This window comes from Sus scrofa, chromosome 5, assembly GCF_054392235.1.
Source record: "Sus scrofa isolate SSC_HxYL_T2T_F1_AM1 chromosome 5, Sscrofa_HxYL_maternal_Yorkshire_Landrace_v2.0, whole genome shotgun sequence".
Taxonomy (NCBI): Eukaryota; Metazoa; Chordata; class Mammalia; order Artiodactyla; family Suidae; genus Sus; species Sus scrofa.
In genome coordinates this window covers 38,085,365-38,108,176 of record NC_139387.1, presented here as the reverse complement: position 1 = coordinate 38,108,176, position 22,812 = coordinate 38,085,365, and the positions used below count along the sequence as shown (strand labels likewise).

General features: G+C 43.1%; 1 protein-coding gene across 1 annotated transcript in view; it reads right to left on the bottom strand.

Moving 5' to 3' along the window:
- Window positions 1–22,812, bottom strand: part of MYRFL (myelin regulatory factor like) — a 144,923-nt gene that overhangs the window by 53,242 nt on the left and 68,869 nt on the right. Inside the window, exons 10-14 of the mRNA XM_085024873.1 lie at window positions 20,144–20,339; window positions 17,738–17,814; window positions 15,047–15,157; window positions 13,218–13,308; window positions 5,578–5,778 (exon numbers count right to left, since the gene is read on the bottom strand). Coding sequence (XP_084880999.1) covers window positions 5,578–5,778; window positions 13,218–13,308; window positions 15,047–15,157; window positions 17,738–17,814; window positions 20,144–20,339 — 676 coding nt within the window. The remainder of the gene's footprint in view (window positions 1–5,577; window positions 5,779–13,217; window positions 13,309–15,046; window positions 15,158–17,737; window positions 17,815–20,143; window positions 20,340–22,812) is intronic.

Sequence of the window (22,812 nt, the reverse complement as noted above, 5' to 3'; positions counted from 1 at the left end):
CACTTGTGATCAAACTCGATGGAGGATAATGTGAGAAAAAGAATATATGCATATATATGACTGGGTCACTTTGCTGTACAGTAGAAATTGACAGAACACTGTAAGTCAACTATAATGGAAAAAATAAAAATCATAAAAAAGGGGAAAAAAAAGAATGAAGTCAGTGTAATGGCAGAAGAATCGCTGACGCTAATGGAATTGAAGGCAGGTGTGTCTATCAGGAGCCAGCTGGACTGGCCTTGCGCTAGCCAGGCCCTGCCCCATTCCCCATTCCTTGCACCCTTGGGAGAACTGTGCCCACTTTGTCTGCTTCTCATTATCCATTTGGTTCCTGCATGAGACCCCATCAGAGACCAAAGCTCCTTTGCTGCAGAGGAAAAACAGAAGAAGATGTGCCCTTCCTCTGACTGTCCAGGCTAGCCAGAGGGAAAATGACCCCTGCCGTCTAAGTTGGACCCTTGGCTGCATTTTCCCCAAAGACGTATTCCTAGACACAGCAATTAGGTTCCATGGCACTACTTCCACTGTATTTCAGACAGATTTTTGGCCAAAGAAAATTTTAAGGGTTGGCTTGGGGACCTAAACACCTTCTATAACAATCTTTTTCTAAGAAAATATTTCTGTGGTTTCAAATGCTGGCTTGTAGACTTTCCTAAGCTAAGTATAAACAGCCTGTATTGCATGTTCCCTATGGCATGTACACTTGGCTCAGGGAAAAACCCTCGAGGCAAGGGCTGTGCCTTCTTGGAATCCTCTGCTAAGAACTGTACAAAGGCTGCCACTCAGCACCATGCCTTTCTCACCAAAGTGTGTTGAGTAAGAGGCTAGAAACTGAATTTGGGCGTCTGATTTGATCTTGCCCGCAGCAGTTATGGAAAGTTTTGACCGTGAATGCAAATGACCGTCTCTGTCATGCTACCTCACACCCAAGGTTTCTATCTCATTAACTCCAGAATTACACTGCAGAGAAGGCATTTCAGAGCGTGGACGCCAGTCTGTTCAGGGAGGGAGATCTCATTATCTGTGGGCCACAGCCCAGGCTCTCAGTCTCCCATCAGGAGCTGCCTGAGTGGCACCAGCTCACCCTGAACTGCACTTCGCTCATGACCCGGAGGGGAGACTTTGTACATTCAACTTCCTTGAGCTCTTCAAACTTTTTTTTTTTTTTTGGTCTTTTTTTTTTTTGTTTTTTGAGGGCTGCACCCATGGCATATGGAGATTTCCAGGCTAGGGGTCGAATCAGAGCTATTGCGCAGCCACAGCAATGCGATATCCCAGCCACATCTGTGACCTACACCACAGCTCACGGCAATGCTGGATCCTTAACCCACTGGGATGGAATCTGAGTCCTCATGGATGCTAGTCGGGGTCTCTAACCACTGAGCCACGACAGGAACTCCTCACACTGTTGTCTTTAGCACACTGCTGCTGCAGTTGGGTGAAATTATCTTTGAGCATTTCAGCTTAACTGATTTTTTTTTTTCTGGCTTTTTAAAAAAGTCTTTTTGCTGCCTTGTTTTCAAGTCTTTACCACAGAATTTGACTGATGCATTCATCACTCAGCTTCCTCATTTTTTTTTTTTTTTGCATTGACATTGATGTTCTTCACGCCCCTTTGATTTTTCCGTACACCCCTTTCCACCCTAATTTTGCTGTTTCCACTGTAAGAGCTGCATTTCCTCTCTGGTCTGTCATTGCCTCTGCACACATCATATCTGGGTAAGGAAAGCTGCTTTTTGCTGAGCTGACCTCATTTTCCAGTGCTTCTCTGGCGCGGGTTATGGTCATATCTGCTTTATCTTTTCTGAGTTCTGGGATGTGTGTTTAGATGAGCCCCAGAGATCTCTCCCAGGCCTCTCCCAACAGAGCTTATGTGCTTACTATCTGCAAAGCCACCTGCGCTGCCTTGAGCGAGGAAACACATAGCCAGGCATGGCAGCAACCTGCATTCATCCTCCCATCATGGTATCAGGCAGTGTGTTTGGCCACTACAGTTGTTTCACAATAGCTAATCTAGAAATCAGCCCTGGTCACTGCATCCTCACAGAATGGGAAATTGTTTCCAGTCCTTTGCTTGCAAACAGATCAACCAAAGCTTCACTTCCTAGCACATTTGGAAGAATAGCCTTCTTTTTAAAAGTTGGAAAAGCTGGCGTTCCTGTCGTGGCTCAGTGGTTAACGAACCCGACTAGGGACCATGAGGTTGTGGGTTCGATCCCTGCCCTTGCTTAGTGGGTTAAGGATCCGGAATTGCTGTGAGCTGTGGTGTGGGTTGCAGACTCAGCTCGGATCCCACATTGCTGTGTCTCTGGCGTAGGCCGATGGCTACAGCTCTGACTGGACCCCTAGCCTGGGAACCTCCATATGCCACGGGAGCAGTCCTAGAAAAGGCAAAAAGACGGGAAAAAAAAAAAAGTTGGAAAAGCTGAGTCAGGGAAAGGGGAAGTTCACACATATGTCAGTACCACCAGCACCATCACCATCACCCCTCTTTTCTGAAATAAGTGGTGAATGAGATAGACAAGAGTTCTAGAAACATGTGTTTCATAAATGCAGAATGACTAGTAAGGATAAATGTATTAACATGAAATAATGGATGAATTTACATATAATTTGCATTTTTACAAATAAATATTTGTGATATCTATTTGCTTAGCCTTATAGACCTAAAAAAAAAAAAAAAAAAAAAACTTCTCCCCAATATGAGCTTAGAAAAAGCCCTTAACATGAGTAAAATGACCGTGGACATGCCCTGTTCACAGAATAATAGAGGCACAGAGGGAGTGCCCATCGTGGTGTAGTAGAAATGAATCCGACTAGGAACCATGAGGTTATGGGTTCGATCCTTGGCCTTGCTCAGGGAGTTAAGGATCTGGTATTGCTGAGAGCTGTGGTGTAGGTTGCAGATGTGGTTCAGATCCCACGTTACTGTGGCTGTGGCATAGGCCAGCAGCTGTAGCCCTGATTCGACCCCTAGCCTGGGAACCACCATATGCCATGGGTGTGGCCCTAAAAAGCAAAAACAAACAAATAAACAAACAAAACAAAACAGAGGCACAGAGTGTATTTGGGCCAAAGTTCCTGGATGAGTGGTTGTCAGAACCAGGACTACAACTCTAGCCTTCTAACCAGAGACTAGCTTCTCTTTACTCCCCACCTGCTGCTGTGAGCAGGGGAAGGGGATACTGGAGTGTCACATCTAGAGCCTGGATTGGGTGACATTTACTGAGAAGGCTTCCTAGAGGAATCTGAGAAGTTTCAGGGACACTCGTTATTTTAAGACAACGTATTTCTTTCAAACCAAGGAGCATCATTTGAAGATGTTTGGTAAATGAAGTTCAGGGGAAAGCCCGGTGGTAGCAGCAGGGGCTGTGGAGGACTTTCCCCGCTAGCCACCCTCCATCTACATGTAGATGAGGCCTGGTGGGGAACTGTATAGCCCATTGCAAGGATCGATTTGAGTTGGTGTGATCCGAAACACAGACAGTTCATCCCTTCCTAAAAGGCAGAGGCACAGTATCTAAGACAAGTATCTGGAAATGTATTCCAGCCCCGAGAGTTCCTAGCCGGCTAGTAGGTCACAGCTCCTCTGACATGAACCACAGCTTCGCTATCAGTATACAAGTCTACAATCACAGGAGTTCCCCTTGTGGCTCAGTGGGTAACGAATCCGACTAGGAACCATGAGGTTGGGGGTTCAATCCCTGGCCTTGCTCAGTGGGTTAAGGATCCGGTGTGGCCGTAAGCTGTGGTGTAGGTCACAGACACGGCTCGGATCCTGCGTTGCTGTGGCTCTGGCATAGGCCGGAGGCTACAGGTCCAATTTGACCCCAGCCTGGGAACCTCCCTATGCCGTGGGTGCAGCCCTGGAAAAAGACAGAAAGACAAAAAGACCAAAAAAAAAAAAAAAAAAAAAAAAAAGTCTACAATTACAGCCATTCTCTGGAATCCTCTCAGCCAAGGAGGACATTCCTTAGCTGATTTAGAAAAAACTAGTGCCCATTTGCACTGGGAAAGGAATGCAGTCTGGAAGAATGGCCAGTAATGTGCAGATTAAGTCTTCAACTAAGTAAGTAAGGAGGTTTAAAAACACCACTCTGCCACCACTTCACCAATGTTTACAGGAGAAGCTGCATGAGTGAGAAGGTGGGGAGGTAGCAGAGCAGTGAATGGGAAACAGAATTAAACAGAATTAAATGGTAGAATTAAATGGAGTGACCTGGCCTCCTAATCCTGATCCCTTAGGTCTTTGAAGCAGTGACTTTCTAAGATGATTCAGTATTTATTACTTTAATGGGTTAAAAATTATGAAAGAGGCATTCCCGTTGCGAGTCAGTGGTAATGAACCTGATTAGCATCCATGAGGACACGGGTTCAATCCCTGGCTTCACTCAGTGGGTTAAGGATCTGATATTATCGTGAGCTGTGGTGTCGGTCGCAGATGCGGTTCTGATCTGGCCTTTCTGTGGCTATGGTGTAGGCTGGCAGCTGCGGTGCCAATTTGACCACTAGCCCAGGAATTTCCATATCCTGCGGGTGTCCCTATAAAGACCAAAAAAAGAAAAAAGAAAAAGAAAAAAAGAAAATAAAGGACTCAGTGGGGTCAGGCAGAGAGGCACCATTTCCATCTTATAGAAAAAGACTCTGACTGCTGTATAGCACTGGGAATTATGTCTAGCCACTTATGATGGAGCATGATAATGTGAGAAAAAAGAATGTATACGTGTATGTATATAACATGTATGTGTCCCCTTGCTGTACAGTGGCAAAATGACAGAACCCTGTAGACCAGCTATAATGGAAAAAATAAAAATCATTATAAAAAAAAAGAAAAGAAAAAGAAAAAAGAAGTTCCAAGTGTTTGGAATTAAAACAAAAAAAAAAAAAAAAAAAAAAAGACTCTGAGTTTTGGCAAGGTTAGTGTTTTCTCCAGGCAAGTCCAAAGTGGACAAGCAGCCTCCAGATATCTAGGCCTGATTTCTGACAGCCCCTGTGTGCAAGCGACTCCACAGAGGGAGACAGTCTTGACCCTGAACCTGAGGAATGAGATTGCCCAAGTGTGGGCTGAGGAAGAGGAGTTTCTCTAACTACTCCTTAGAGAAAGATGCTCAGTGGGTAGACCATGACTGGCAGCCTGGTGCCAGGTACTCTGGGAGGAAGAGGCTGGAAAGGTCCTGGAGAAATATGGACAGGAGCTGAACTGAGACAGGTTTGGAAGATGAACAGGGAGAGGGCAGTTTGGAGATGGAAAGGAAAAGGCAGGCTCCAGCAGCTGACAACCCATGGATGGAAAGGCAACAGCCTGTGGAAAAGACCCAGAGACTTCCTGCTTGTGAAGCCAGGGCTCTTCTGTCAGGGCCCATTGCCCCTGGCAGGTAAATCCATTCTCTTGGGCAGGAACTGCTTTACAATTTCAGCACAGATGCCTAACGGCTCTCACACTCATAACTGTTAAGCAGCGTGTTCATCTCATGTCACCTGAGAGATGCCTTGTGCCAGGCGTGTCAGAGGCCAGGAGGGCGCAGAACTCCTGACTCAGGTGTCAGAGGAGGAGGCTGAGGCCTGCCCCGTGCTCACCTCCTGGATATTCTCCTTTGCCCGGCTGTCAGAGGGATGCATAATCGTCCCCATCACTTTCATGTTGCCACAGACAACCAAGGCTTCGTCCGGTGCATCTGTGTTTATGCCCACTCGACCATGACAAACAACAGATTCTGGGACTTGTCCTCGCTGCCATAATGCATCAATGTCATTTTCAAATTGCCCAGGGTTGGAAGCCTGGAAAAAAATACATAAATATAAGCCAATTAAAGTTACAGAGGCAGGAATAGGTGATCACTTTATTCCCCAAAGGAAAACAGAATGTTAGCTGAGTCGTTCACTTGAGAATCACAGGTGGGGTGGGACATTCTGACATATCTGGGTAACTGTGGACCCAGGAAAGCCAGGGAGGCTCCCTTCACCGCTCTGCCCAGCAGGAGCTCAGCATGGCGTGGTTTGCAACATCCGGTCAGTCTATCTGAAAGTGAGAATGTGTCAGTTACACTAGATGGATGATAAGGAAGAAGAAGAAAACTCACAATCAGTATCTTTTCAGAGAGGATACTAATAATGATTTAACACTAGAATATTATACAGAAACTCATATCAGAAAATAATACACGTTTATGAAAGCTCAGATAAATAAAAAATACCTTGCATTTAGCTAGCCCTTTTATAGTTTCAAAACACTCATATTTATGGTTTCATACATAACTGACAGGCAAATGACAATACAAATATATTTACTATGCCTCAGCTACTCCCTAAGCACAGCTGGTGCTGAAGGAAGAATTGTAACAGCTGCATTTGTTGTGCACTAAGCCACATCCTAATTCTATGTGATGGGCCCATTATCCTCCTTTTACTGATGCTGAGTCTCTGAAAGGATAAACAAACTGCCCGAGGCCACAAAGCTAGCAAGTTCTAGAGTTGTGATTATAATTCCTTTGATGGTGATGCTGATGCTGATGCTGATGCTGATGATTTGTCTTTTTAGGGCTACACCTGCAGCATATGTAGGTTTCAGGCTAGGGGTTGAATCGGAGCTGTAGCCACTGGTCTGCTCCACAACCATAGCAATGCCAGATCTGAGCCATATCTGCAACCTACACCACAACTCACGGCAATGCCCGATCCTTAACCCACTGAGCAAGGTCAGGGATCGAATATCTGTCCTCCTGGATACTAGTCAGATTCATTTCTGCTGAGCCATGATGGGAACTCCTGATTATTAAATAAGGATCCTAACTCTGACTTTTGTGGCATGGCCTAGAAGTAAGCCCGGCCAAATGCAATCTTCAAAGAAAATCCAAGTAAATCTATAAGACGGGAGAAAGTTCTGGAGATTCTACTGTTACATAGAATTTTTTTGCTGAAGCATTTTCCACTGTTCTGCCTTCCCTTCTCCTCACTTCCCAGTAGCCGCTGAATATATTTCCACATTATCTTTAAGCAGAGACCTATGAATCCATCAAAATCCTCACAACAAAATGAATTTTTTTAAAATTATGACTTATTCTCTACCTACTCTCTCGGTATCATTTGAATGTTTTTAACCATAGGCATGTGTTAGCAGTTTAAAATAATAATTAAAAGAGATCTCTGGAGTGCCTGTTGTGCTCAGCGGGTTAAGAACCCAACATAATGTCCATGAGAATGCGGGATCAATCTCTGGCCTCACTCAGTGTGTTAAGGATTCAGCATTGCCGCAGCTGTGTCTTAGGTCACAGATACCACTTAGACCCTGCGTTGCTGTGGCTATAGCGCAGATCTGCAGCTGCAGCTCTGATTCACCCCCAAGACTGGGAACATAAAGTTTCCATAAAGCCGGAAAAAGAAAAAAAGAAAGAGAGAGCGTGTGATATCAAAATTTAGTTCTAAGTTTGGGTTCGGTTGAAAAACTTTGAGGGGTGTTCAACTTCCTGTTTCATTCCCACCTGTCTGAACCCTGAGCTGCCAGGAGGACTCAACCATTGACATTGGGTGGACAAAAGCAGGGAAAGAAAATAAAGTACCAACTTTGAACATTGTTTTGTATGAATTCACTTGAACAAAGAGCTTTTCTGCAAAGTCTCTAGAGCCCCCTTGGTTGTGAATGGCAAATTGGCTTTGACTCAAATCTTTTAATAGCGAGCAATCAACTAAATCCGAAGGTATGCCATATAAAATGCTGTTGCATGTTCCTCTACTCTGAACATAATGAGCCACTTCAAGGAAACAAAATAGGACAGTGATGGATTTTCTTTTTCTTAATGAGCTTCAGGATAAATATTGTTGTGTTGGTAACTTGATAGTCCTGGAATAACTTGGGGGGACAAGGACAGCAATCTCACTTGGCTTTCCTCTAATGAAAACTCAAATCCCTGAAACATGTTCAAATCATTGTGGAAAGGGCCAGAGATCTACAGCATTTTAAATATATAGCCCTAGGGAGTTCCAGTCGGGGCTCAGCAGAAATGAAACCAACTAGTATCCATGAGGTTGTGGGTTCGGTCCCAGACCTCGCTCAGTGGGTCAAGGATCTGGCGTTGCCGTGAGCTGTGGTGTAGGCTGGGAACCTCTGTATGCCTCAGGTGTGGCCCTAAAAAAGCCATATATATATATATATATATATATATATATATATATATATCCCTAAAGTGGAGTCCTCATCACTAATGGGAAATGTTATTATAAAATCTGTGAACTTTCTTCCCTTCTCTGGTATCCAGAGTCTTAATGTGTCAAAGCAAACCAAAACAGAATCACAGAAAAACATTCTGGAATCACAAAATCATGATCAGATGTGGTCCAAAAATGGTTGATTGATAACAAACCTCACAATGAATGTTTCGAAAATGCTTTTCTTATTTATCCCACAACCTCATGTATTTAGGGAAGACTGAAACATTTTAGTCTATGTTATGATGCAAACTGGCTATGTGACTTTGGGATTTAACTTTTCTGTTATCAGTTTTCTCCTCTGAAGAGTAAAGATAATAATGTCTTCTTTACCGGCCTCCCAGGGTTGTGTGATTTTAACACTTTGTTAAAACGAGGATGAATAGTCTCAACTCATCCTCAGGACACTCTGATGTGCATAGTAACCACGGTTCCACCTATAATCAATTAATCTGCTCTCCTTAGTGACACACCTGCAGAGCCGCACAATTCCGAGGGAATGCTGTTCACAAAGAATACAATGCAAATGGCGCCCCCTGCAGACACTTGGAAGAGGAAGCATCATTAGCAGTAATTTGAGGCCATTCACGTTTGGAAAGGAAAGCTGAAATGTCTTTGTTTCACCAATGCTTGGGCTTCGAAACAGCAGCCAAAGAGCAAAACAGGAATGCTTGAGCTGAGGAAGACAGGTCATAAGAAGTCCACGTTTGTACCTTTTGAAAGGACTATGGAAAAACAGGCCTAGAAATACTATCCACCAGTGCTACTCAAAGCGGGGTCTGCAGGCCAGCCGTATCAGCATCTCCTGGAAGCTTGTTGGAAATGCATATTCTCAGGGATCTCGGACCTACTGAATCAGAAATTGAGGAGGTGGGACCCAGGTATATGTGTTTCTATAAACTCTCTGGGGGCTTCTTATTCTCAATAAAGTTTAAGGACGACTTCTTTAGGCCATTCACTACCTCCCTACTACTATAAAAGGGGTCACAAGTTACCCCTTCTATGCTTAATAGGTTTTATTGAATCCCACCTGCAAAGTGAAACAGACACTTTGGGTAAATAAAAATTCAGTGGAACTCCAGAAAAGGTGTGTGTGTGTGTATGTGTAGTTTGAGTGTGTGTTGGGGGACGACAGTGAGGTTTGTGGTCAGAAATGGGCAAGAGCCAGTAAAACAGAGATGGTACCTGTAATGGCCCTGTTCTCCCCTATCCCTTTCCATCCTTGCAACTGCCTTGTTTCTCTCATCCTTCCCAACCCTGGGTGTTGGTTTCCCACCTCCAGGCACTGTGGTTGCAGAGCAATAAAGGGGGACTTATTTGGGGGGGGGGGGAATGTGCTCATTTCTATTCTTCTGGAATAATTTATTTGTTTTCAGAATTAGGAAACCTTGGTGTGTCTTTGAAAGGCAGACAAAAGTAACCATCCCTCCTGCTTGCAGCACAATCTTTCAAGCCGGGTTTAATTATGTATTTTAGAAGAAAAGTAGAGCTGAAGGAAAGCCTAGTCATTAACAAGGAGAATCTGAAAGAACTCTGCTGGGGAATGCTCCCCAAAACAAAGAGCTAGGAAATCAATCTCTTCTTTGGAGTAAACTTTAATTTCCATTAAATTGGTTGATTTATAGTACGAGACCAGAATATATTTCCAAAGCTGTTCCCCCCCCCCTTTATTTTTGTCTTTTTGCCTTTTCTAGGGCCACTCCCGTGGCATATGGAGATTCCCAGGCTAGGGGTCCAATCAGAGCTGTAGCCGCCGGCCTACACCAGAGCCACAGCAACACCAGGTCGGAGCTGTGGCTGCAACCTACACCACAGCTCATGGCAATCCGGATCTTCGACCCACTGAGCAAGGCCAGGGATCGAACCTGCAACCTCATGATTCCTAGTCGGATTCGTTAACCACTGAGCCACGACGGGAACTCCCTTCCCCATTTTTTTTTTAGTGCCACACCCAAGGCTTATGAAAGTTCCCAGGCTAGGGGTCAAATCAGAGTTATAGCTGCTGGCCTACACCACAGCCACAGCAACACAGGATCTGAGCAGTGTCTGAACCTACACCACAGCTCATGGCAATGGTGGATCCTGAACCCACTGAGGGAGGCCAGGGATCGAATCCACATCCACGTGGATACTAGTCTGATTCATTTCCACTGAGCCACAATGGGAACTCCTCCAAAGCTATTTTGATTGACAACTCAGATGAACATTTGCTGGATCCTGCCCACCATTCTCTCTTCAAGGAGAATTCTGACAACCCCTCCTAGAAGCCTGAAATTCATCTACTCCAACCTTCCTACAATCACCCTTATGTTAATGTCTGCTCTGGGGAGAAAAGACTCTTAGGTCTCAAAATGAATCTGGACTTGCTAAATGCAATTTGCAGGTCTTCCTGTAATGTGGTCAGGTCTTGTAATGTCTTTAGTTGTCAAATTTTTCTTCCTTCATTCTGGAACTCAAACTAACAGACCCAGGCCATGGTCTAACAGGGCACACCTGGATTTTTGGTAGAATGTAAACTGGTCTGCCTTCTGCTCAATAGAAGATGCATATACCTGTTTAGCGCCCCCTAGATCCTCAGGGCAAGTACTGTATTCTGGGGACACAATGATTCAAACAAAATCGTCAATTTTTTTTTTTTTTTTTTGCTTTGATTTAGGGCTGCGCTCGAAGCATATGGAGGTTCCCAGGCTAGGGGTCCAATCGGAGCTACAGCTGCTGGCCTACACCACAGCCACTGCTCCGAGGGATCTGACCTTCGTCTGCGACCTACACCACAGCTCATGGCAACTCCAGATCCTTAACCCACTGAGCAAGGCCAGGGATCGAACCCCCCGTCCTCATGGTTCCTGGTCGGGTTCGTTGACCGCTGAGCCACCACGGGAACTCCCTCAAAATGTCATTTCTTAAATTCTGTTTTTCTCTTGGGTGGTTTAATCGTTTTATGATTAAATGAATTGAAAAGTCTGCATTCATTGTCACTCTGTGTTTGGGGGTTAGAATGAAATAATTTCAATAAGATATTTCCAGTTTGAGGGGAAGATGTTATTACTATTATTTTTCTTCTCATTATTTTTATGGTAACCCTTGTGTTACCCAACACACATATAGCATAGGACGTTCTCTTTAACCAAAAATTTTGGCAAGAAGAAAGCCATTGAATCTGAAATACAATCTTTTTTTTTTTTTAATTAAAACGTAGTGAATAATATGACACCTCATCTATACTAAGTATAATGTATTTGCTTAGTATTCATACTGGATATGAGTTGCAAAAACCTTTGACTTCTCAAAGTCATCATTATGAGTTCAATTATAATTGTGCTTTGGGTATGAGAAGGTGCCCATTAAGAGAGCTGTGGTAGTAGAAGGTTAGGCGGGGTCTCCCTCTCACTTTGCTGCTCTATAGACTCGCCTGGCAGCCAAAACATAGCTTTGCAGGAGCCGTTGGCAGGAAATGGAGAACCCTCAACACCAGGTAAATTATTTAAAATATGCAGGTGACCAGCAGACTGCCTGACTCAAGCATGAATTCCACAGCCCAGAGTGGCACTTTCATGATATCCAGTCTATGCTAACTCTGAAAAGAAAGGCACCGTCTTTTATTCCTTCCTTTGAGGAATCAGAAACAATAAGCCCCTTAGGTCTGCAGACCGGGTTACATCAGATTAGCTAGTGCCGCGAAGCAATCCCGGGTTACATCACATGAGGTTCACCACCCTGAACCTCGGGAACCTTGGCTCATGACCAGAAGGGGCCCTAGCTGCCTTTGTCCCAGAGGAGCCTCTGTTGCCACAGCTTAGATCAGGCCCCACAAAAATACAGCCCGGGGACGTGCATGCTGGCAGGCACAGAGCTGGCCCCCAACCCTGAACAGCTGAACAGTTGAATATTACATGTTTTAGATCATTTCCATCGTGACTTTACTTCCATGACAATTTAGAGACACAGTTTCAGGAGCTCCACTAATAGCTGGCTAATTATTTTTCATTGCCTCAAAGAATTACACAGAGGGCCCTTTGTTTCAGAGCAGCTCAAGGAAGCAAAGGTAGACTCACTTCCCCAAACAGGCAGATCTTGTCCCCAGTCCTAAGTGTAACAGCTGTGTAAGTGGATGTGCCCATTTGAAAGGACCATTTTTCCTCACCTCCTGTGCCCTTTGAAAGAACCGTAGCAAAACAGCCCCTCCCAGGGCTGCCAGGCTGGTAGTTACCTGTTACCTCATACCCCTGGCACTCTGTGGTGGCCAGCATGGCCTCACACAGCTGCAGCTGCAGCTGCCAACAGCCTTATGTTTTCGTGGCTGCCAAGACACCCGTCAGCAGCTGTGACCAATCATTCATTCAGCAAAACATGCTGAGCCATTACTATGTGCTGGGCAGTGGCCCAGATGTCCCTGGGGTCACCCATCCTTTGAGCGCGCGGAAAGCCTTCCTATCTCTTTTCCTACCCTGTAGGCTTTGGGGTCAGGGGAAACTGGGTTATAACCCAATCTCCATCATTTACAAGCTTTGTGCTCACAGATGACTTTCCCTCTTAAGCCTTAGTTCTTCTGGGTATGAAAAATGTAACGTAAATGCAAAACTATGTAAAATGATGTCATCTAGAAATTATTTAGCCCAGGGCCTACAATATACTGTAAAACCCAGGATTTTTCAAATGTGGCACTATTGGTACTTGGGCAGGGGGGGATAATTATTTATTGTGGGGGCTGTCCTGTGCATAAGGCGTTGCGCAGCATCCCTGGCCTTTACCCACTAGATGCCAGCAGCACCTCCCGTTGTAGCAACAAAAAGTGTTTGCAGACATTGCTAAATGACCTTTAGCAGACAAAAGTTCTCCCGGTTGAGGACCGCTGCATAAAAACTAAAATAAGAGTATTTGCTATTACAATCATTATCTTTATTGTGATCGGCAGCTGAGAAACTGCATGCTTCATGTGCTCCATTGAATATGCAAAGTCTACCTACAGGGGAAAAAAGTATGTGGGTCCAGAAAAGTCAAAGAACTGAGCTTACCCTTACAATGATCCGTTCGGAGATGTGGGCAGACAACAGGTAGAACTGGTCTTGGTTAGCAGCATACAGTCCGACCACCAACATGAAGTATCTAGTTCAGAAACAGTAGACCGATGCCAACACATCAGGAAACAGAGACATAATTTGTGTAATCAAATGCCACCCAACAGTTAGATCAATTGTGAATTTACCCAGATGGATTTGTGTATTTAAAGTCTGCATGTTTAAAGATTTTCTCTTCTGCTCTATGTTGTCCCTCCTTTGAAACCAGAGGTGAATGGATCCACTCGCTCTTGTTCTGGGTCTGCCCTTTGTCCAGTTTGAGGGACGTGTAAGCAGTTTTGCAGGCTCAAAGCAGCCTTCACTGGGCATGCATCCTGCTGGAGGCGTGGGCTCAGCCCATCTGTGCTGGCCTGGTCAGGTTTTACCCTGCTGCATTCTTAGGCCCTCAGCACAGCATGGCTCACACACTTGCACAACAAAAAGCCACCTGAGAGGTCCCTTTGTCCAGAGCCACCACCCAAGCCACACATCCCAGGCCTTAATGGATGGTGACCCAGTCACACAGGCATCTTCCTGAACTGATCTGCCCTTGGCTGTGTAACCTGTACCTTTCACGTCCTCCAGTCATGACTTTAGCCAAAGACTAACCCTCCCTTCTAACTGTTATCAGGGCAACCTTCCTCAGTGTTATTCTAATTGCATCTTCGTGTGTACCATTGATGAGACATTGTAAAGATGAGCTCGTTTCTTAAAAATAAAAAATAAAAATTTTATCAGAAGATCTTCTGCTTTAAGACTGCATGGAAAAATAAACTTCACCCACTTCTTTTCTTGGAAACTCTAAGTTCTCCAGTCCCTGAAGAGTAAGAGTTTTCCCCTATATCTACAGTTTGTCAGTAATAGTAATAATTGCCATGGGGGTTCCCAGGCTAGGGGTCGAATGAGAGATGTAGCTGTCAGCCTACGCCACAGCCATAGCAGCACCAGATCTGAACTGTGTCTGTGACCCATACCACAGCTCAGAGCCATAATTTCATTTAGAACCCCCAAACAACCTTATTAGACTAAGATATGAATACTGTTCCCACTTTACAGAAGAGGAAAATGAGTCACAGAGAGATTAAATTTCACGCTCCAAGTCACCCAGCTAGTAAATGGCAGGATCCAATATGCAAACCCAATTCTGTCCAACTCCAAAACCTCTGTTCTAAAGGCAAGGGTTCTTAAGCTTGAGCATGCATCAAGTCACCTGGGGGCTTCTTAAAATATAGATTGTGGGGCCCCACCCCGAGTTGTTGATCCAGTACGTTTTCAGTGAGGCCAGAAAACTTGCATGTCTAATACAGTCCAGATGATCTCATCTCTGCTAGTCCTGGGACCACATTAGGAGAACCACAGGTACAAATCATTAATGCAAATTTATTTTCTTTTTTAATCAAAAAAGACTACCACAGGGCTCCAGGATTCAGGACGTTAAACTAGTGGCCAGCACACAGAATTTGAGAAACGCAGTCAATCCCCAATGCTCAGCCAGGAAATGAGACGTGAACATAGGATCCCTCTAGAGGATCACAGAGAGAAACAAGACAAGCCGACTAGGGGGCTGGGCAGGAGAGAAGGAATCGCAGGGAGTGAGGACAGAGGAAAAGATGTCTAAGGGTAAAGATGTGTCAGTGAAGGGAAGAGTCAGAGAAGGGAGGAAAGCAGCTGAAGGAGGCCCAGTTTGCTGGCTGGGAGGCTTCTGGGGGGCCCCTGGGACTCCCACCCCCGCACCCTGCCCCCAGTAACGTAGCCAGCCAGCCTGGGTATGCTCGCCACATCAGTACCTCTGGTCAGGATTTGGCTTTCCCTTCTTTCTCATGTTATTTGCTGTGGTTTCACTGAAGTGTAACCGGCCCAGCGTGATTTTGGTGACCTGGTCGGCCAGCAGGTCGATTCTAAAACAAACAGCAAAAATACCAAGAGAAGAGTTCCCATCGTGGCGCAGTGGTTAACAAATCCAACTAGGAACCATGAGGTTGCAGGTTCGATCCCTGGCCTTGCTCAGTGGGTTAAGGATCTGTTGATGCCGTGAGCTGTGGTGTAGGTTGCAGATGTGGCTCGGATCCCGAGTTGCTGTGGCTCTGGTGTAGGCCAGTGGCTCCAGCTCCGATTCCACCCCTAGTCTGGGAACCTCCATATGCCTTGGGAAGTGGCCCTAGAAAAGGCAAACACACACACACACACACACACACACACACACACACACACACACACACAATACCGTGAGACTGTAACAGAACATAGAGTCTTTGATCATATCTGATTCATTCTTTGACTCTAAAATATGTTCAGTCCTGTTAGGTGGAAATTGCCCAAAATGAAACACAAAGTTGCAAGACAAAAATAGCTGGAGAAACGGTTAAATTGTACCTATAATGTGTATCTTCCCTGTTTCTTACTCTATCAGGAATCTGTGCTAAAAATAGCTACTACTCCTTTCCTTATATAACTAGCTGCTCTTTAAGGTGCCTGGAGCCTGAGTTCCCTCTGCTCAGTGGTCCCTGCCACTCTGTTGGTCCATAAACCTGCTAGAGATCTCATTGCTCCTGTCTCTCTCTGTCTCCTTCTTCTCTCACCGATTCTAACACGTTCCTAATTCTCATCACACTGTGGAGGACACTGATTTTTTTTTTTTTTTTTTTTTTTTTTTTTGTCTTTTTGCCTTTTCTAGGGCTACTCCTACAGCATACGGAGGTTCCCAGGCTAGGGGTTGAATCGGAGCTGTAGCCACCGGCCTGCGCCACAGCCACAGCAACACCAGATCCGAGCCGCGTCTGCGACCTACACCACAGCTCATGGCAACACCAGATCCTTAACCCACTGAGCCAGGGATCGAACCTGCAACCTCATCGTTCCTAGTCAGATTTGTTAACCACTGCTCCACAACGGGAACTCCGACACTGATCTTTAATAAACTACCTACAGCCTGGTCAGGAATGGCTGCCAGGGAATAATTCTTGAATGACGAGAAATTGCTCATTCAGCAGGAGCTCAAGCCTGGAGTTTCTGACTCATAAGGGCCACATGTTCCTACGTAGGGGTTCTTTGACCTCAACAACCTATTTCACTCGTTGCAGTGGCACCCACCTCCTAACTGAAGCAGTTCCACTTGCTCTCATTTGCATCTCCTTCACCTATTTGCCCTCTCCTGGCCTGGCTGTGGCAGGCGGCTTGCTCCTAAGAAAGGCCGCACACAGCTTCCCAGCAAAGGAGAGCCTGATGTACCAGGCAAGGTCATCTGCTTGGTCTGTACGCATGGCACCTGCTTGAGCTCCAGGCTGAGTTCCTGCCTTGTCAGACCATCCTCTTCCCCTCCCCCAAGTGAGATTCCCAGCCAAATCAGTGGAAAAGCAAACTCCACATTCCATTCATTCTACAGGGCAAACTTTTTTTTTTTTAATTTTTAAAAAGTAAAGTATAATTGATTTACCACGTTGTGCCAATTTCTGCTGTACAGCAAAGCGACTCAGTTATGCACATACATTCTTGTTTTTTCTCTCTCTTTTTTTTTTTTTTTTTTTTTTTTTTTAGAGCTGCACCTCTGGCATATGGAAGTTCTCAGGCCAGGGGTCAAATTGGAGCTGCCACTGCTGACCACAGCCACAGCACCACAGGATCCGAGCCACATCTGCAACCTGTGCCACAGCTTGCGGCAACGCCAGATCCTTAATCTACTGAGCAAAGCCAGGGATCGAACTCGCATCCTCGTGGATACTAGGCGGGTTCTTAACCCGCTGAACCACAATGGGAACACCTATCCTTTTTCATATTCTTTTCCATCATGATCTATCTCAAGAGATTGGATATAGTTCCCTGTGCTACACAGCAGGACCTTGTTTATTCATTCTAAATGTAGTAGTTTGCATTTACAGACCCCAAACAGATCACTCCCCCCCTGCCTCACTCCTGCCTTGGCAAGCACAAGTCTGTTCTCTAGGAGTCTGTTTCTCTTTGGTAGATAGGTTCATTTGTGCCATATTTTAGATTTCACATATAAGTGACAGTGGTATCAATTTGGATAATTCCAGTTCTGTATACTTTCTCTTTTGGAACCCATTAGCCCATCTATCAAAATTGCTTTACAAAATAAGAAAAAAATGAATTGTAAGCACAGCATGGATCTGGAACCTTGAAATCAATTCAGTCATGCCAATTTAAATGAAAATTTAAAAGAAAGCTCTAACTATAATCTATCTTGAGGAACCAAAGTTGTTAGCAAGGTTTCAATAATAAATGATCATACAAACAGTGATGACTTTAAAAATGCAGCTTTTTTAAGAAAAAAATTTCTAATTATTTCAATTGCTTTTTGTAATTATTTAATTACTTTTGTTGAAAACATATGTTCATAATATTAGCATACTACTCCTAATTTAGTTTCCACAGTGGAATGCATTTTAAATAAGCAAAATAAATTTGGAACTAGGTCTTTTCCCCCAAGCAGTCATAAAGGAATTCCAAAAAGAAATTCTTACTTAACAGGATTGAAAATCTTTTTGCTTCTATCTGCTTGAGACTGTTCAATAGCAATTATTTGATTGGTGGCTTCTACCTGTGTGGAACAACAAAAATAGTAATGATTTAATAACTAATTTATTTCTTAACTAAAATGTTCATTAGTAAATAATTTCCAAATACTTAAAATATTTCCCAAGGCATCATGTAAGGCATTTGGCCGGAGGGGCAAATCCCTGAAAGGATGTATAAAACAAGGGCTCTGGCCTTAAAGCAGTGCGCTCTTGGTAAGAAAAAGAAACAAATATCTTTTAAAACTGACAAGACAACAGGGTATTTCATGTAAACAGTGAATATAAAGTTGGTTACTAAAACACAAGAGCAAGGCAGCTCAAGGATATGTGCACTCGCTCACTCACTCATTCATTCATTCATTCTATAAATATGTGTTGAGCACCTGCTATACACCAGGCACGGTGGTAGGCACTAGAGATGAGAAGAGGACAAAATTAATAGAAATCTATTAATCCATAATTAATAGATATGTATTAATCCAAAATTAATAGAAATATAAGCCAAGGCTTATATTCTAATAAGAAGAAACAATAATAAACAAAGTAAATAAAATATAGGAATGGCATTTATTCAGTAGTTGCTACAAATTCTTCCTGTTAGTAGCAAAGAGTGGCAAGAACATGGTGAGATCTGCCCTATCATATATGGCTTGTAGGTATTTGCAGAGTTGTCATCTTTCTGGAAAGCAGCTGGGCCACTGACATCAACAGTTTTAATACTGATCATGTATTCGATGTGTAACCTCCTTTCTGGAATTTATTCTCATGCAAAGACAGATATACCTGGATGTTTACGGCGGTTTTATTAACAACAATGAAAAATTGGAAATAAACCAAACTTATTATACAAGGAATTAATATAGTACCTCAATAGAATGGAAAATCATATTATCATTGTAAATACTATTTTATAGCCTTTAGTAATAGCACATAATGCTATTTTTGCAATATAATATTAATAACATGACTCATTTTAATAGCAGAAAAAAATGAGGAAAAATTAGGCTCCCAAGTGGTGAATCCCAAATAAGAATGGATTTTATCTCTTCTTCATACTTTTCTATTATGTTCCATAATGTTCACAATGGACTCACATTACTTCCGTAGGCAGAAAATACATTTCATTGTTTTTGTTTGTTTGTTGTTTATATTTGTTTTATTTTGGTTTGGTTTGGGTTAGTTTTATTTGAGAGCTTGGTTTGGAGTAAGAGTAGCTATGCATTCAGCAGTCACTTTGGGAGACTCAGTGCCTGAGCCCAGGTTAATGATTGGGAAAAAAAAATACACATATAATAGAGGTTCTTCACCCTAAGGGGCTGGATCTGAGGTAATGATTTAATAAATACTTACTGACCACTCAGAAATCACCCCATCTGCATTCTCATCCCAGCTCTATCATTTACTATCTTAGATGAACCATGTAACTTTACTGGGCCTCAGTTTCCCTTCTGTTAAATTGGAAAAGAGGGGGCACTGACCAGATTAGTGGTTCCTTGGCTTGTTGAAGTTAGAGACCTCTTTAAGGATTTGGTGAAAACTACCAACCTACTGCATGAGAAAATGTACCAGCATCAAAAACAATAAAATAATTACATTCAGCAAAAGAACTGTAAGACTTGCACAATAAAAACTTTAAAACTGTAATCTGAAGTGATGGTGTGCCAGATTCTGAGCCCAGGTTTAATATACTGGCAGCTTCCATTTCCTATGTCTTGAAGCATTGACCCTTAGGACGCGTCCACCATACTGTGAGGAAGCCCAAGCTATCTCGCAGAGAGGTCTACATGCAGAAGGGCCAAGGCCTCCCAGCTACAGCCCACTTTGAGCTCCTGGCTGAGAGCCAGCACAGACTTGATAGACATGGGAAGGAGCCATCTTGGAAACTGGATCCAGGCTCAGATGAGCTGCCCCAGCTGATCACTCCTGAACAGAGGTGTGCTGTCAGAGCCAAGCCCTGACCAGGTTGCAGATTTGTGACCCAAATAAATGACTAATTCATTTGGTCTAAGTTGCTAGTTAGACTAAGTTATTAATCTAAGTTGCTAAGTTTTAGGATAGGTTGTTAGGCAGCCACAGAAAACGGAAACACTTCATAAATGTTGGCTGAATTAAATGGAACTAAATAGGGAATTTCCCTTGTGGCTCAGGAGGTTAAGAATCTGATTAGTGTCCCTGAGGATGCAGGGTTTGATCCCTAGCCTTGCTCAGTAGATTAAGGATCAGCTTTGCTGCGAGCTGTGGATAGGCTGAAGATGCGGCTCCGATTCAACCCCTAGCCTGGGAACTTCCATATGCCCTAGGTGCAGCTCTAAAATAAACAAATAAATAAATAAAACTAAATAAAAGACTTACCTTAACCCCAAAAGCTTTCAAGTAAAACATTTCTACTGGCTTTAAACCCATTTGGGTTTTGACAAATTTTGGACTTCCCCAAACTTGGATATGGATGGTGATCTGAAAATGGTTCTTCTTCTGGCAAACAAAAGCTTCATCTGCTGGTGAAAAATTAAATCCTTTGTCTGTGACAACTCGATAGCCTATATCAGGTCTATGAAAAGCAGAAGCAAGAAACGGTTTTACAAATATTTTCTACACATTTTCTTTCATTAACAATATTAACCGTACAAACATTTCAGGAAAAATATATTGTGGAAAGTACCTTTTGCTTTATTTAATCAATCAATTTTGTTAATTTTTAGCAAGGTAATGAAAATAGTATTTCAGAACACAGCTGGCCCCCTCAGAGCTTTTTATCTTGCCGAATGGAAGCATTGTTTCTTCAGCCTGCCTTCTCCCTTGTGCTTTCTAGACTTCTAATTTGACTTCACCATACAATAGAAAGACATAGGCTAGAAGTTAAGAAGTCAATATGTTACTCAGACATATGAAATATCTGGGGTGGCATCACTCTCTTTCCTCCTTAAAAAAAAAAAAAATCTCTAAATTTCATCAACACCGCACTCAAATGGCCATTCAGAGGAATAAATGTTCAGCTTACTGGTAGTCATATAAAAAAAGCAGATCGGAGTTCCCGTTGTGGTCCAGTGGTTAACAAATCCAGCTAGGAACCATGAGGTTGCAGGTTCGATCCCTGGCCTTGCTCAGTGGGTTAAGGATCCAGCGTTGCCGTGAGCTGTGGTGTAGGTCTAAGAGTTAATAAATTTCTAGGGCCACAGGAGTGGCCCTAGAAAAGGCAAAAAGACAAAAGAATAAAAAAATTAAAAAAGCAGACTGGTCAGAACTACCAGGAAAAGCTTCAAACCTGATTAACCAGAGCCAGTCCAACTACTGATTGAAAATATGTGAAACTGAAATGAGTTTGGTCATTTCCTCTTTATCCTCCTGATCTGGTAATAGCACTGAATACCTACTAGGCTGGTTACTTTTGTAAGAAAAAAAAAAGTGATGGTGGTGGGGTGGCTAATTAGACTCTCGCTTTATTTGTTTTATCAGATCATTTACAATACTTTGTGTAGTATATGTTTAACTAAATACTTTTAAACGTTTACAAAATATATTAAATATGTAGCTTTAAATACGTAGAGAAGAGAATATAAAAGTTGAAAACTACTTTGGTAAGTTTTTCCATATACGTTGTAGATATAGAACAAGATTTTAGATATAGAACAAGATTGTTTTTTTGTCCTTTTGCCATTTCCTGGGCTGCTCCCGTGGCATATGGAGGTTCCCAGGCTAGGGGTCGAATTGGAGCTATAGCCGCCAGCCTACACCAGAGCCATAGCAACTTGGGATCCGTCTGTGACCTACACCATAGCTCACGGCAACGCCAGATCCTTAACCCACTGAGCAAGGCCAGGGATCGAACCTGCAACCTCATGGTTCCTAGTCAGATTCGCTAACCACTGATCCACGATGGGAACTCCAGAACAAGATTTTTAATGCATCATGTTTCCTAAATCTGGGCTTTTCCTCAGGAAAGAAGTTCTTTCCTAGGAAAGAAGAGAGCAGTACTTACTGCTTTGCTAGCTCTCTGCCACAGTGTGGGTCTTTACTTCCTGGGATCTCAATTTGGATGGCTGCCATTTAATGAACAATATAGAGTTTCTAAACTTTCCTCTACTTTCAGAGACAGAAAATATGAATGCGTCTCTTGGGAAAAGAGTGTCCATGTTCTTTGCGACGTAAGCACCTCACCAATGGATCAGGTCCCTAGGTCACTGATTACCCTCAAGTAGCTGAGCAAAGGCCCCACAATCACAGTGCCTGCCAGCAGCAACAGGAAAATCCACTGAATGAAGGATTTGATAAAGACCACATGTTTTATGCCATCTGGGAACATCTATATGGACCTAGGTTTCTAGAACTAATCTTTAATTTATCTGGATGGATTGAATTGTATAGATTTTCCTACAGAGGGTAATAAGAACTGTCTTCATTGGGGAAAAGAAAAAGGAAATATCTTTTTGTGGTCTTCCACGTTTCATTGTCAAAAACTCTGAAGAAAGGATGCAAGGTTTGCAGCTCAGACTGAACTGCATTAGCCTGAACTTTTAGGACAGCAGTAAGCAGAAACTGAATCAACCCACACCAATTATATAACTGAAGATAATTCTGAATCTTAAACACACATCACTGATTATAGAAACCAGTCTATTTCCCAAAGAGTAGCAATTGTGGTGTTGATATCAGGTTAATTATAAAGTCAACTAAAATGGTCTTTTAAAAGCTCTTTTTAACACAGATTTAAATATCATTTTTAAAAGAGTTAATAAATTTTTAATCCCCTAACTTTATTGCTTATGGTTTATTTAGGAAAATGATTTTTTGTTACAAGTTAAACATAATAATCTAAGAAGAGAAAAGTAATTTTCTGTCTCAATAATGTGAATAGTGAACTCAAGACAGCCTGAGTTCTAATCCAGAGAATAATACCTTTTTTTTTTTTTTTTTTTGCTGAAGAAGTGAATTATGATTAAACATTCAAAATAAATCTGCCTTTACACCTTTGAGTTTATACCATTGTGTTCTTTTTTTCCAGATCAGTGGAGCATAGATTGGCT